This window comes from Oncorhynchus nerka, linkage group LG8 (assembly GCF_034236695.1).
Source record: "Oncorhynchus nerka isolate Pitt River linkage group LG8, Oner_Uvic_2.0, whole genome shotgun sequence".
NCBI lineage: Eukaryota > Metazoa > Chordata > Actinopteri > Salmoniformes > Salmonidae > Oncorhynchus > Oncorhynchus nerka.
The window spans coordinates 15,328,522-15,344,283 of record NC_088403.1 but is presented as its reverse complement, the minus strand read 5'-3'; the positions used below and the strand labels follow the sequence as shown (position 1 = coordinate 15,344,283).

At 45.6% G+C, this 15,762-nt stretch overlaps 1 protein-coding gene across 1 annotated transcript in view; it reads right to left on the bottom strand.

Annotated features, from left to right (window-relative positions):
* The window catches only part of osbpl8 (oxysterol binding protein-like 8), a 163,727-nt gene that overhangs the window by 84,127 nt on the left and 63,838 nt on the right, over positions 1–15,762 (bottom strand). The window contains 1 exon segment of the mRNA XM_065021402.1: positions 3,703–3,739. Within this exon segment, the coding sequence (XP_064877474.1) occupies positions 3,703–3,739 (37 nt within the window).

Here is a 15,762-nt window from a genome sequence, read left to right as displayed (position 1 = left end):
TTCCCCACTAACGGTTAAGGTTAGGATTGGGGGAGGGTAAGCTGATCCTAGATCTGTACTTAGCGGAAACGTCACCCTGCAGCGTTATAACATATTAATGCAGAGAATATCTCAGTATAGTACGAACACTTAACTCTATGGCAAAGGGTTAACGAGATTTGGTTTAGTGTATGTGAAGCACACACAGCATATTTAATGAATAACATCCTAGGTAGAGAACACATTGTGCCTAGTAGCACTCTTAAAGGGAAAATGCACAGAGAAACCATCTAGTAGCACTCTTAAAGGGAAAATCCACAGAGAAACCATCTAGTAGCACTCTTAAAGGGAAAATGCACAGAGAAACCATCTAGTAGCACTCTTAAAGGGAAAATCCACAGAGAAACCATCTAGTAGTGCACAGAGAAACCATCTAGTAGCACTCTTAAGGGAAAAGGGAAAATTCACTCTTAATAGGAAAATCCACAGAGGTTTCCAGAAAATGAGTCTTAGCACTCTTAAAGGGAAAAGCAGTCCACTGTTACAGTGAAGCAGTCCACTGTTACAGTGAAAAGCAGTCTAGCACTCTTTACACCATCTAGTAGCACTGGAAAATGCACAAGAAACCAGTCTAGTAGCACTCTTAAAGGGTCCACAGAGAAACCAGTAGCACTCTTAAAGGGAAAATTACAGAGAAACCATCTAGTAGCACTCTTAAAGGGAAAACAGTCTTAGAAGCAGTCTACTGTTACAGTGAAGCAGTCTACTGTTACAGTGCAGCAGTCTACTGTTACAGTGAAGCAGTCTACTGTTACAGTCCACTAGTCAATAAGGTTTCCAGTGAGTCTTAGTACAGCAGTCTACTGTTACAGTGAAGCAGTCTACTGTTACAGTCCACCACTCAATAAGGTTTCCAGTGTGTCTTAGTACAGCAGTCTACTGTTACAGTGAAGCAGTCCACTGTTACAGTGAAGCAGTCCACTGTTACAGTGAAGCAGTCCACTGTTACAGTGAAGCAGTCCACTGTTACAGTCTACTAGTCAATAAGGTTTCCAGTGAGTCTTAGTGCAGCCGTCTACTGTTACAGTGAAGCAGTCTACTGTTACAGTGAAGCAGTCTACTGTTACAGTCTACTAGTCAATAAGGTTTCCAGTGAGTCTTAGTGCAGCAGTCTACTGTTACAGTGAAGCAGTCTACTGTTACAGTGAAGCAGTCTACTGTTACAGTCTACTAGTCAATAAGGTTTCCAGTGAGTCTTAGTGCAGCAGTCTACTGTTACAGTGCAGTCTACTGTTACAGTGAAGCAGTCTACTGTTACAGTGAAGCAGTCTACTGTTACAGTCTACTAGTCAATAAGGTTTCCAGTGAGTCTTAGTGCAGCAGTCTACTGTTACAGTGAAGCAGTCTACTGTTACAGTCTCAATAAGTTTCCAATAAGTCTTACAGTGAGTCTTACAGTGAAGCAGTACTGTTACAGTCTACTGTTACAGTGATGCAGTCTACTGTTACAGTGAAGCAGTCTACTGTTACAGTGAAGCAGTCTACTGTTACAGTGAAGCAGTCTACTGTTACAGTGAAGCAGTCCAATGTTCCAGTGAAGCAGTCCAATGTTACAGTGAAGCAGTCCACTGTTACAGTTCACCAGTCAATACGGTTTCCAGTGAGCCTTAGTACAGCAGTCTACTGTTACAGTGCACCAGTCGGCAGGTAAGGGTGTTCTCGAGAAGCTAGATGTTCTTTACCATTCGGCCATCAGATTTGCCACCAATGCTCTTTATAGGACACATCACCTCACTCTCTATTCCTCTGTAAACTGCTCATCTCTGTATACCCGTTGCTATGCCACCCCTAGGAAACTCAACGCCACCCCTAGGAAACGCAACGCCACCCCTGGGAAACGCAACGCCACCCCTGGGAAACTCAACGCCATCCATAGGAAACTCAACGCCACCCCTAGGAAACGCAACGCCACCCCTGGGAAACGCAACGCCACCCCTGGGAAACGCAACGCCACCCCTGGGAAACGCAACGCCACCCCTGGGAAACGCAACGCCACCCCTGGGAAACGCAACGCCACCCCTGGGAAACTCAACGCCACCCCTGGGAAACGCAACGCCAACCCTGGGAAACGCAACGCCAACCCTGGGAAACGCAACGCCACCCCTGGGAAACGCAACGCCACCCCTGGGAAACGCAACGCCACCCCTGGGAAACGCAACGCCACCCCTAGGAAAATCAACGCCACCACTAAGAAAGTCAACGCCATCACTAAGAAAGTCAACGCCATCCCTAAGAAAGTCAACGCCATCACTAAGTCAACGCCATCCTACGAAAATCAACGCCATCCCTAAGAAAAAGTAAGAAAGTCAACGTCATCCATCAACGCCAAGAAAGTCAACGCCATCTAAGAAAGTCAACGCCATCACTAAGAAAGTCAACGCCATCCCTAAGAAAGTCAACGCCATCCCTAAGAAAGTCAACGCCATCCCTAAGAAAGTCAACTCCATCCCTAAGAAAGTCAACGCCATCCCTAAGAAAGTCAACTCCATCCCTAAGAAAGTCAACTCCATCCCTAAGAAAGTCAACTCCATCCCTAAGAAAGTCAACGCCATCCCTAAGAAAGTCAACGCCATCACTAAGAAAGTCAACGCCATCACTAAGAAAGTCAACGCCATCACTAAGAAAGTCAACGCCATCACTAAGTCAACGCCATCCCATCACTAAGAAAGTCAACGCCATCCCTAAGAAAGTCAACGCCATCACTAAGAAAGTCAACGCCATCCCTAAGAAAGTCAACGCCATCACTAAGAAAGTCAACGCCATCCCTAAGAAAGTCAACGCCATCCCTAAGAAAGTCAACGCCATCCCTAAGAAAGTCAACGCCATCCCTAAGAAAGTCAACGCCATCCCTAAGAAAGTCAACGCCATCCCTAAGAAAGTCAACGCCATCCCTAAGAAAGTCAACGCCATCCCTAAGAAAGTCAACGCCATCCCTAAGAAAGTCAACGCCATCCTAAGAAAGTCAACGCCATCACTAAGAAAGTCAAGTCATGACTAAGAAAGTCAACGCCATCACTAAGAAAGTCAACGCCATCCCTAAGAAAAGTCAACGCCATCCCTAAGAAAGTCAACGCCATCCCTAAGAAAGTCAACGCCATCCCTAAGAAAGTCAACGCCATCCCTAAGAAAGTCAACGCCATCCCTAAGAAAGTCAACGCCATCCCTAAGAAAGTCAACGCCATCCCTAAGAAAGTCAACGCCATCACTAAGAAAGTCAACGCCATCAGACATACGAGACACAGCCAGCCATAGGCCTAGATAGTGAACTCAACAACTGCAAGTGATATTTCAGTGAGTCAGTGACTATTGGAAATATTGTGGCTCACCAAAACAGGGCACTGTAGAACCATAAAGCTAGTGTGAAACTAGATCAGCACTGTACAGCCATACATGTGATGAACAATATCATAGTTACAGACAACTTTCACCCACTCCAAACTTTTGGCCTACCCAGAGAAATCCTTTCCTATAACTTGGAATTCATGACATTCGTTTAAGGTAAACACAAACTACTGGCTACTGTAACACAACCTTCCAATGCATCCCTGTCCTGATGAGGTGTTGAGTTTGAGGACGTGAGCCTGTTACCCCCGTGAGCCCTCTCACCCCTGCCTCACCCGCCTCCTCACACCTTCCTGTCCCTTTCAAAGGTCAGTGGCTTACCTGATGTGGTGGGGTGCTCTCTGATCTCTGCATGGAGCTGGTATGGGGAAGGGTGGGGACAAGTAGACAGAGATGGGGGAGAGAGAGAGATGGGTAGCGAGAGTTAGGTAGCGAGAGTTGGGTGAGATTGAGAGATGCGGAGCGAGAGATGGGGGAGAGAGAGAGAGAGATGGGTGAGAGCGAGAGAGAGATGGAGAGAGAGAGATGGGTAGCGAGAGAGAGAGAGAGATGGGGTAGCGAGAGTTGGGTGAGATTGAGAGAGAGAGAGAGAGATGGGTGAGAGCGAGAGAGAGATGGGGAGCGAGAGAGAGATGGGGAGCGAGAGAGAGAGATGGGGAGCGAGAGAGAGAGATGGGGAGCGAGAGAGAGAGAGATGGGGAGCGAGAGAGAGAGCGAGAGAGAGAGATGGGGAGCGAGAGAGAGAGATGGGGAGCGAGAGAGAGATAGATGGGGAGAGAGAGAGAGAGGGAGAGAGAGAGAGAGATGGGGAGCGAGAGAGAGAGAGATGGGGAGCGAGAGAGAGAGATAGATGGGGAGCGAGAGAGAGAGAGAGATAGATGGGGAGCGAGAGAGAGATAGATGGGGAGCGAGAGAGAGCGAGATAGATGGGGGAGCGAGAGAGATGGGGAGCGAGAGAGAGAGAGAGAGAGCGAGATAGATGGGGAGCGAGAGAGAGATAGATGGGGAGCGAGAGAGAGATAGATGGGGAGCGAGAGAGAGAGATGGGGAGAGAGAGATGGGGAGCGAGAGAGAGATGGGGAGGAGAGAGAGATGGGGAGCGAGATGGAGATGGGGAGCGAGAGAGAGAGATGGGGAGAGAGAGATGGGGTGCGAGATGGGGAGCGAGAGAGAGAGAGATGGGGAGCGAGAGAGAGATAGATGGGGAGCGAGAGAGAGATAGATGGGGAGAGAGAGAGAGAGATAGATGGGGAGCGAGAGAGAGATAGATGGGGAGCGAGAGAGAGATAGATGGGGAGCGAGAGAGAGATAGATGGGGAGGGAGAGAGAGATAGATGGGGAGCGAGAGAGAGATAGATGGGGAGCGAGAGAGAGATGGGGAGCGAGAGAGAGATAGATGGGGAGCGAGAGAGAGATGGGGAGCGAGAGAGAGATGGGGAGAGAGAGAGATGGGGAGAGAGAGAGAGATGGGAAGCGAGAGAGATGGCAGAAAGAGGGGGAAAGAGGAGGGGGTAGGGAGTCCATCCAGGTAGTCAAGGTGTCAAGGTGACCAGAGTGATGTTGGTCAGTTTGTGTGCAGCAGTGGTGGTGGTGAAGGACACAGCAGCAGAAACAGAGGATGATGAAAAAGAAGACAAAAGACAAAAAAGGAGAACAGACGTTAGTAAAAAATAAATAAACCACAACACCCTACTGACAACACCCTACTGACAACACCCTACTGACTGACAACAGACCACAACACCCTACTGACAACAGACCACAACACCCTACTGACAACACCCTACTGACAACACCCTACTGACAACACCCTACTGACAACAGACCACAACACCCTACTGACAACAGACAACACCCTACTGACAACACCCTAACACTGACAACACCCTACTGACAACACCCTGACAACACTGACAACAGACCACAACACCCTACTGACAACAGACCACAACACCCTACTGACAACAGACCACAACACCCTACTGACAACACCCTACTGACAACAGACCACAACACCCTACTGACAACACCCTACTGACAACACCCTACTGACAACAGACAACACCCTACTGACAACACCCTACTGACAACAGACCACAACACCCTGACAACAGACCACAACACCCTACTGACAACAGACCACAACACCCTACTGACAACAGACCACAACACCCTACTGACAACAGACCACAACACCCTACTGACAACAGACCACAACACCCTACTGACAACACCCTACTGACAACAGACCACAACACCCTACTGACAACACCCTACTGACAACACCCTACTGACAACACCCTACTGACAACAGACCACAACACCCTACTGACAACACCCTACTGACAACAGACCACAACACCCTACTGACAACACCCTACTGACAACAGACCACAACACCCTACTGACAACACCCTACTGACAACACCCTACTGACAACAGACCACAACACCCTACTGACAACAGACCACAACACCCTACTGACAACAGACCACAACACCCTACTGACAACAGACCACAACACCCTACTGACAACAGACCACAACACCCTACTGACAACAGACCACAACACCCTACTGACAACAGACCACAACACCCTACTGACAACAGACCACAACACCCTACTGACAACAGACCACAACACACTGACAACAGACCACAACACCCTACTGACAACAGACCACAACACCCTACTGACAACAGACCACAACACCCTACTGACAACAGACCACAACACCCTACTGACAACAGACCACAACACCCTACTGACAACAGACCACAACACCCTACTGACAACAGACCACAACACCCTACTGACAACAGACCACAACACCCTACTGACAACAGACCACAACACCCTACTGACAACAGACCACAACACCCTACTGACAACAGACCTGACAACAGACCACCCTACTGACAACAGACCACAACACCCTACTGACAACAGACCACAACACCCTACTGACAACAGACCACAACACCCTACTGACAACAGACCACAACACCCATACTGACAACAGACCACAACACCCCACTGACAACAGACCACAACACCCTACTGACAACAGACCACAACACCCTACTGACAACAGACCACAACTGACCCTACTGACAACAGACCACAACACCCTACTGACAACAGACCACAACACCCTACTGACAACAGACCACAACACCCTACTGACAACAGACCACAACACCCTACTGACAACAGACCACAACACCCTACTGACAACAGACCACAACACCCTACTGACAACAGACCACAACACCCTACTGACAACAGACCACAACACCCTACTGACAACAGACCACAACACCATACTGACAACAGACCACAACACCACAACACCCTACTGACAACAACCACCATACCGACAACAGACCACAACACCCTACTGACAACACCATACCGACAACAGACCACAACACCATACTGACAACACTATGCAGATCACAACACCATACTGACAACAGACCACAACACCCTACTGACAACAGACCACAACACCCTACTGACAACAGACCACAACACCCTACTGACAACAGACCACAACACCCTACTGACAACAGACCACAACACCATACTGACAACAGACCACAACACCATACTGACAACAGACCACAACACCATACTGACAACAGACCACAACACCATACTGACAACAGACCACAACACCATTCTGACAACACCATACTGACAACAGACCACAACACCATACTGACAACAGACCACAACACCACCCTACTGACAACAGACCACAACACCATACTGACAACAGACCACAACACCATACTGACAACAGACCACAACACCCATACTGACAACAGACCACAACACCCCTGACAAGACCATACTGACAACAGACAACACAACACCCTACTGACAGACCATACTGACAACAGACCACAACACCATACTGACAACAGACCACAACACCATACTGACAACAGACCACAACACCATACTGACAACAGACCACAACACCATACTGACAACAGACCACAACACCATACTGACAACAGACCACAACACCATACTGACAACAGACCACAACACCATACTGACAACAGACCACAACACCATACTGACAACAGACCACAACACCATTCTGACAAGACCATACTGACAACAGACCACAACAACACCATACTGACAACAGACCACAACACCATACTGACAACAGACCACAACACCATACTGACAACAGACCACAACACCATACTGACAACAGACCACAACACCAACAAGACCATACTGACAACAGACCACAACACCATTCTGACAAGACCATACTGACAACAGACCACAACACCATACTGACAACAGACAAGACACAACACCATACTGACAACAGACCACAACACCATACTGACAACAGACCACAACACCATACTGACAACAGACCACAACACCATACTGACAACAGACCACAACACTGACAACAGACCACAACACCATACTGACAACAGACCACAACACCATTCTGACAAGACCATACTGACAACAGACCACAACACCATTCTGACAAGACCATACTGACAACAGACCACAACACCATACTGACAACAGACCACAACACCATACTGACAACAGACCACAACACCATACTGACAACAGACCACAACACCATACTGACAACAGACCACAACACCAACACCATACTGACAACAGACCACAACACCATTCTACTGACAAGACACCATACTGACAACAGACCACAACACCATACTGACAACAGACCACAACACCATACTGACAACAGACCACAACACCATACTGACAACAGACCACAACACCATACTGACAACAGACCACAACACCCCATTCTGACAACAGACCACAACACCCTACTGACAACAGACCACAACACCCCTACTGACAACAGACCACAACACCTACTACTGACAACAGACCACAACACCCTACTGACAACAGACCACAACACCCACTGACAACAGACCACAACACCCTACTGACAACAGACCACAACACCTACTGACAACAGACCACAACACCCTATGACAACAGACCACAACACCTACTGACAACAGACTGACAACACCCTACTGACAACAGACCACAACACCCTACTGACAACAGACCACAACACCATACTGACAACAGACCACAACACCATACTGACAACAGACCACAGACACCATACTGACAACAGACCACAACACCATACTGACAAGACCATACTGACAACAGACCACAACACCATACTGACAACAGATCACTGACAACACACACATACTGACAACAGACCACAACACCATACTGACAACAGACCACAACACCATACTGACAACAGACCACAACACCATACTGACAACAGACCACAACACCATACTGACAACAGACCACAACACCATACTGACAACAGACCACAACACCATACTGACAACAGACCACAACACCATACTGACAACAGACCACAACACCATACTGACAACAGATCACAACACCATTCTGACAAGACCATACTGACAACAGACCACAACACCATACTGACAACAGATTACAACACCATACTGACAACAGACCACAACACCATACTGACAACAGACCACAACACCATACTGACAACAGACCACAACACCATACTGACAACAGACCACAACACCATTCTGACAAGACCATACTGACAACAGACCACAACACCATTCTGACAAGACCATACTGACAACAGACCACAACACCATACTGACAACAGATCACAACACCATACTGACAACAGACCACAACACCATACTGACAACAGACCACAACACCATACTGACAACAGACCACAACACCATACTGACAACAGACCACAACACCATACTGACAACAGACCACAACACCATACTGACAACAGACCACAACACCATACTGACAACAGACCACAGCACCATACTGACAACAGACCACAGCACCATACTGACAACAGACCACAACACCATACTGACAACAGACCACAACACCATACTGACAAGACCATACTGACAACAGACCACAACACCATACTGACAACAGACCACAACACCATACTGACAACAGATCACAACACCATACTGACAACACACTGACAACAGACCACAACACCATACTGACAACAGACCACAACACCATACTGACAACAGACCACAACACCATACTGACAACAGACCACAACACCATACTGACAACAGACCACAGCACCATACTGACAACAGACCACAACACCATACTGACAACAGACCACAACACCATACTGACAACAGACCACAACACCATACTGACAACAGACCACAACACCATACTGACAACAGACCACAACACCCCACTGACAACAGATCACAACACCATACTGACAAGACCATACTGACAACAGATCACAACACCCCACTGACAACAGATCACAAGACCATACTGACAACAGACCACAACACCATACTGACAACAGCATGGTGACTGAATGGATGAGGAGGAGGAGTCTGCTCAGGTCACCAGAAGGGGTGGGGTAACATAACACCCAGTGACATATTAACACATGCACGTCACACACACCAGTGGCGCCGACCACAATCCACACACACCGGGAGCAGCCTGGATTAGCAGAGATTATAGGAGTACCAGGGATGAGGAGGGATCATCCAGAGACATTACTACACAGCACTGGGTGGGCGGGTTGGGCGTGTCTCCTGCTAAGCACCAATCGCCCCCCATCCCCGCCAGTCAAGAGAACAAATAGCAGCCGGTGCATTCCATTGGCTCTGGCCTCAGGGAGAGGCCACAGCTGTGCTGTAATAGGTTGAGAGTATGTACACTGAGGCTGTGTCCCTAATGGCATCCCATTACCATTATAGAGCACTATTGTTGACCAGGACCCATACAAGGAGAGCTGATTAGAGAAAGGCGAGGGGTGGCTCAGCTTTGATTAATAAAGCTTTAGAGGCAACGGGCCTTAGATTGGATTTTTAATTCAATCAAAGCTGACTGAGTGGTGAGTACATTGTCTCTCTGCAGCTCAATATGTTTTGCTACATGATCAGTCAGTCCCATCAACTACCTGTTTAGTGATAAAGCACAAGGCCAGCTAAGAGGAGTTAAAAATACATCTTGTGGTTAATGATAGTGTTATAGAGAGGAGTGATGGATGATACAGTTATAGAGAGGAGTGATGGATGATACAGTTATAGAGAGGAGTGATGGATGATACAGTTATAGAGAGGAGTGATGGATGATACAGTTATAGAGAGGAGTGATGGATGATACAGTTATAGAGAGGAGTGATGGATGATACAGTTATAGAGTGATGGATGATACAGTTATGATGGATGATACAGTTATAGAGAGGAGTGATGGATGATACAGTTATAGAGAGGAGTGATGGATGATACAGTTAGAGGATTGAGTTAGTTAGAGAGTGATGGATGATGGATGATACAGTTTATAGAGAGGAGTGATGGATGATACAGTTATAGAGTGAGGAGTTATGATGGATGATACAGTTATAGAGAGGAGTGATGGATGATACAGTTATAGAGAGGAGTGATGGATGATACAGTTATAGAGAGGAGTGATGGATGATACAGTTAGAGGAGTGATGGATGATACAGTTATAGAGAGGAGTGATGGATGATACAGTTATAGAGAGGAGTGATGGATGATACAGTTATAGAGAGGAGTGATGGATGATACAGTTATAGAGAGGAGTGATGGATGATACAGTTAGAGAGAGGGGTGATGGATGATACAGTTAGAGAGGAGTGATGGATGATACAGTTAGAGGAGTGATGGATGATACAGTTATAGAGAGGAGTGATGGATGATACAGTTATAGAGAGGAGTGATGGATGATACAGTTATAGAGAGGAGTGATGGATGATACAGTTAGAGAGAGGAGTGATGGATGATACAGTTATAGAGAGGAGTGATGGATGATACAGTTATAGAGAGGAGTGATGGATGATACAGTTAGAGGAGTGATGGATGATACAGTTAGAGGAGTGATGGATGATACAGTTATAGAGAGGAGTGATGGATGATACAGTTATAGAGAGGAGTGATGGATGATACAGTTATAGAGAGGAGTGATGGATGATACAGTTAGAGAGGATGATACAGTTGATGGATGATACAGTTATAGAGAGGAGTGATGGATGATACAGTTATAGAGAGGAGTGATGGATGATACAGATTATAGAGAGGAGTGATGGATGATACAGTTATAGAGAGTTATAGAGAGGAGTGATGGATGATACAGTTATAGAGAGGAGTGATGGATGATACAGTTATAGAGAGGAGTGATGGATGATACAGTTATAGAGAGGAGTGATGGATGATACAGATGGATGATAGAGGAGTGATGGATGATACAGTTAGATGAGTGATGGATGATACAGTTAGAGAGAGGAGTTATGATGGATGATACAGTTATAGAGAGGAGTGATGGATGATACAGTTAGAGAGAGGAGTGATGGATGATACAGTTATAGAGAGGAGTGATGGATGATTCATTTAGAGAGAGGAGTGATGGATGATTAATTTAGAGAGAGGGGTGATGTATGATACAGTTAGAGAGAGGAGTGATGGATGATTAATTTAGAGAGAGGGGTGATGGATGATACAGTTATAAAGAGGAGTGATGGATGATTCATTTAGAGAGAGGAGTGATGGATGATTAATTTAGAGAGAGGAGTGATGGATGATACAGTTATAAAGAGGAGTGATGGATGATTCATTTAGAGAGAGGATGGATGATTAATTTAGAGAGAGGGGTGATGGATAGATCACAGATACACATCTGCTTGCCTTGGCACCTTGTCAAACACTTCCTCTGACCTGTTTTCCAGTTTTAAAAGCCTTTAAGAACTTGGTAAAACAACAGATTTCTCAATATAGACTATCACAGGGGTCTGGGGGAACATCATGACCCGGGTCACGTTTATAAGGCACGAAACGAAAGAAAACAGTCCGAAACAAAGTTTAAATGGGCAGTAGCACCTAAACTTGTCCAATACGACATTTTTTGTTTTCCGATGCAAAACGTTTTGCTACGGGGTTCCCTAATGAACACCATCGTAACTTCCATTCTAATCAGACATGAAATAGGAAATACGAATTTTCTCTGAACCGACCACATCAGACAATGATCCATACTAAACATGGACAGAACTGTATCAACTGACACACTTCCCATTCACATAACACTGTATGGATCAAGTCTGTGTCCCAAATGGCACCCTATTCTCTATATAGTGCCCTATTCTCTATATAATTGCTCCAGGGTCACCGTTGATGATGGCTGACCCTGGCCGTGACCCTACTCTCCAAGGGTGTCTTATACGCAATTCACACATGAGTATAATACACACTTGTGAAACAGGACAAATATCAGCACCCACCAAATTATTATTAGTAGCAGTATTATTATTATTAGTAGTAGTATTATTATTATTATTATTAGCAGTATTATTATTATTATTAGTAGTAGTAGTAGTAGTAGTAGTATTATTAGCAGTATTATTATTATTTAGTATTATTATTAGCAGTATTATTATGATTAGCAGTATTATTATTATTAGTGGAGGTATTAGTAGTAGTATGTTTTTAAATTATTACTTGTCTTTGGCCACCCTGCCAACAACCATTCACATCCTCTGTCTGAAAAAGGCTAGAGCGGCACTGCAGGGCATCATAATAGTGCCTGCTGCTCTCCCACTGCAAACTAAGTGCCTGCTGCTCAGGGTGCCTGCTGCTCTCCCACTGCAGGGCATCATAATAGTGCCTGCTGCTCTCCCACTGCAGGGCATACTAATAACCTGGTGCCCTATATAAAGGGCATATAAATAATAGTGCTCTGCTGCTCTCCCACTGCAGGGCATACTAATGGTGCCTGCTGCTCTCCCACTGCAGGGCATACTAATGGTGCCTGCTGCTCCCACTGCAGGGCATACTAATAGTGCCTGCTGCTGCTCTCCCACTGCAGGGCATACTAAGGGCTCTATATGGTGCCTGCTGCTCTCCCACTGCAGGGCATACTAATGGTGCCTGCTGCTCTCCCACTGCAGGGCATACTAATGGTGCCTGCTGCTCTCCCACTGCAGGGCATACTAATAGTGCCTGCTGCTCTCCCACTGCAGGGCATACTAATGGTGCCTGCTGCTCTCCCACTGCAGGGCATACTAATGGTGCCTGCTGCTCTCCCACTGCAGGGCATACTAATGGTGCCTGCTGCTCTCCCACTGCAGGGCATACTAATAGTGCCTGCTGCTCTCCCACTGCAGGACAGAGTAAGGGTGCCTGCTGCTCTCCCTATGTCTGTTTTCGAGCTTTCACTGCAGGACAGCTGTACTGCAGGGCATGCCTGCCTGCTGCTCTCCCACTGCAGGACATAGTAAGGGTGCCTGCTGCTCTCCCACTGCAGGACAGAGTAAGGGTGCCTGCTGCTCTCCCACTGCAAGACATAGTAAGGGTGCCTGCCCACTGCAAGACAGAGTCAGGGTGCCTGCTGCTCTCCCACTACAGGACAAATAGTCAGGGTGCCTGCTGCTCTCCCCTGCAGGACATAGTAAGGGTGCCTGCTGCTCTCCCCCTACAGGACATAGTAAGGGTCCTGCTGCTCTCCCCCTACAGGACATAGTAAGGGTCCTGCTGCTCTCCCCCTACAGGACATAGTAAGGGTCCTGCTAAAATCTCTGATGCCTAATTAAATATTGAATAAAAACAGGACATAGTAAATAACACTGTGGGCTCTATATAAATAACACTGTGGGCTCTATATAAATAACGCTGTGGGCTCTATATAAATAACACAGTGGGCTCTATATAAATAACACAGTGGGTTCTATATAAATAACACAGTGGGCTCTATATAAATAACGCTGTGGGCTCTATATAAATAACGCTGTGGGCTCTATATAAATAACACTGTGGGCTCTATATAAATAACACTCTGGGCTCTATATAAATAACGCTGTGGGCTCTATATAAATAACACTGTGGGCTCTATATAAATAACACTGTGGGCTCTATATAAATAATGCTAATTAAATAAATAAAGTCAGTTGTGGGCTCTATATAAATAACACTGTGGGCTCTATAACCCTATCAAATAAACACACGTGGGCTCTATATAAATAACACTCTGGGCTCTATATAAATAACACTGTGGGCTCTATATAAATAACACTCTGGGCTCTATATAAATAACACCGTGGGCTCTATATAAATAACACTGTGGGCTCTATATAAATAACACTGTGGGCTCTATATAAATAACACTAATTAAATATTAAATAAAGTCAGTGGGCTCTATATAAATAACAGAGATGCCTAATTAAATATTGAATAACAGTTGTGGGCTCTATATAAATAACACTGTGGGCTCTATATAAATAACACTGTGGGCTCTATATAAATAACACTGTGGGCTCTATATAAATAACACAGTGGGCTCTATATAAATACCACTGTGGGCTCTATATAAATAACGCTGTGGGCTCTATATAAATAACACTGTGGGCTCTATATAAATAACGCTGTGGGCTCTATATAAATAACACTGTGGGCTCTATATAAATAACACTGTGGGCTCTATATAAATAACACTGTGGGCTCTATATAAATAACACTGTGGGCTCTATATAAATGAGCTCATGGTGTTGCCAATATATTCAGATCCCATATGTACAATACAACAGGCCTGATACTGTCAATGCACTACCGTATATGAGTAATCCACAATAGACCCATTACATCTGTCTAGAATCACACCCCATCTCATTCTGAAGTGAAAGCTTGTTCCTGCCTGATATGATGTGAGAGAGAAAACATGAAAGCCATATTTTCCCAGACACGGTGCCATTTTCTATGTCTGTTTTTCGAGCTTTCATCTGAAGAGGGAGTGGGGGTTCAGTGACCGCCAGGGGAGGAAAGAAATGTCATAAATAGTGCCTAATTAAATATTGAATAAAGTCAGTTAACCCTATCAGTCCCTAATTAAATATTGAATAAAGTGAGTCCAAAACAGCACTCTAATTAAATATTGAATAAAGTCAGTTGTTAACCCTATTTGTCCAGAGATCCTAATTAAATATGGTGGTTGTTAACCCTATCAGTCCACTATAAGTCCAGAGTGCTAATTAAATATTGAATAAAGTCAGTTGTTAACCCTATCAGCAGAGATGCCTAATTTATTGGGAAAGTGGGTTAACCCTATCAGTCCAGGAACCAAGATTTCCAGAGATGCCTAATTAAATATTGAATAAAGTCAGTTGTTAACCCTATCAGTCCAGAGATAATTAAATATTGAATAAAGTCAGTTGTTAACCCTATCAGACAGATGCCAAATTAAATATTGAATAAAGTACATTGTTAACCCTATCAGTCCAGGGATGCCTAATTAA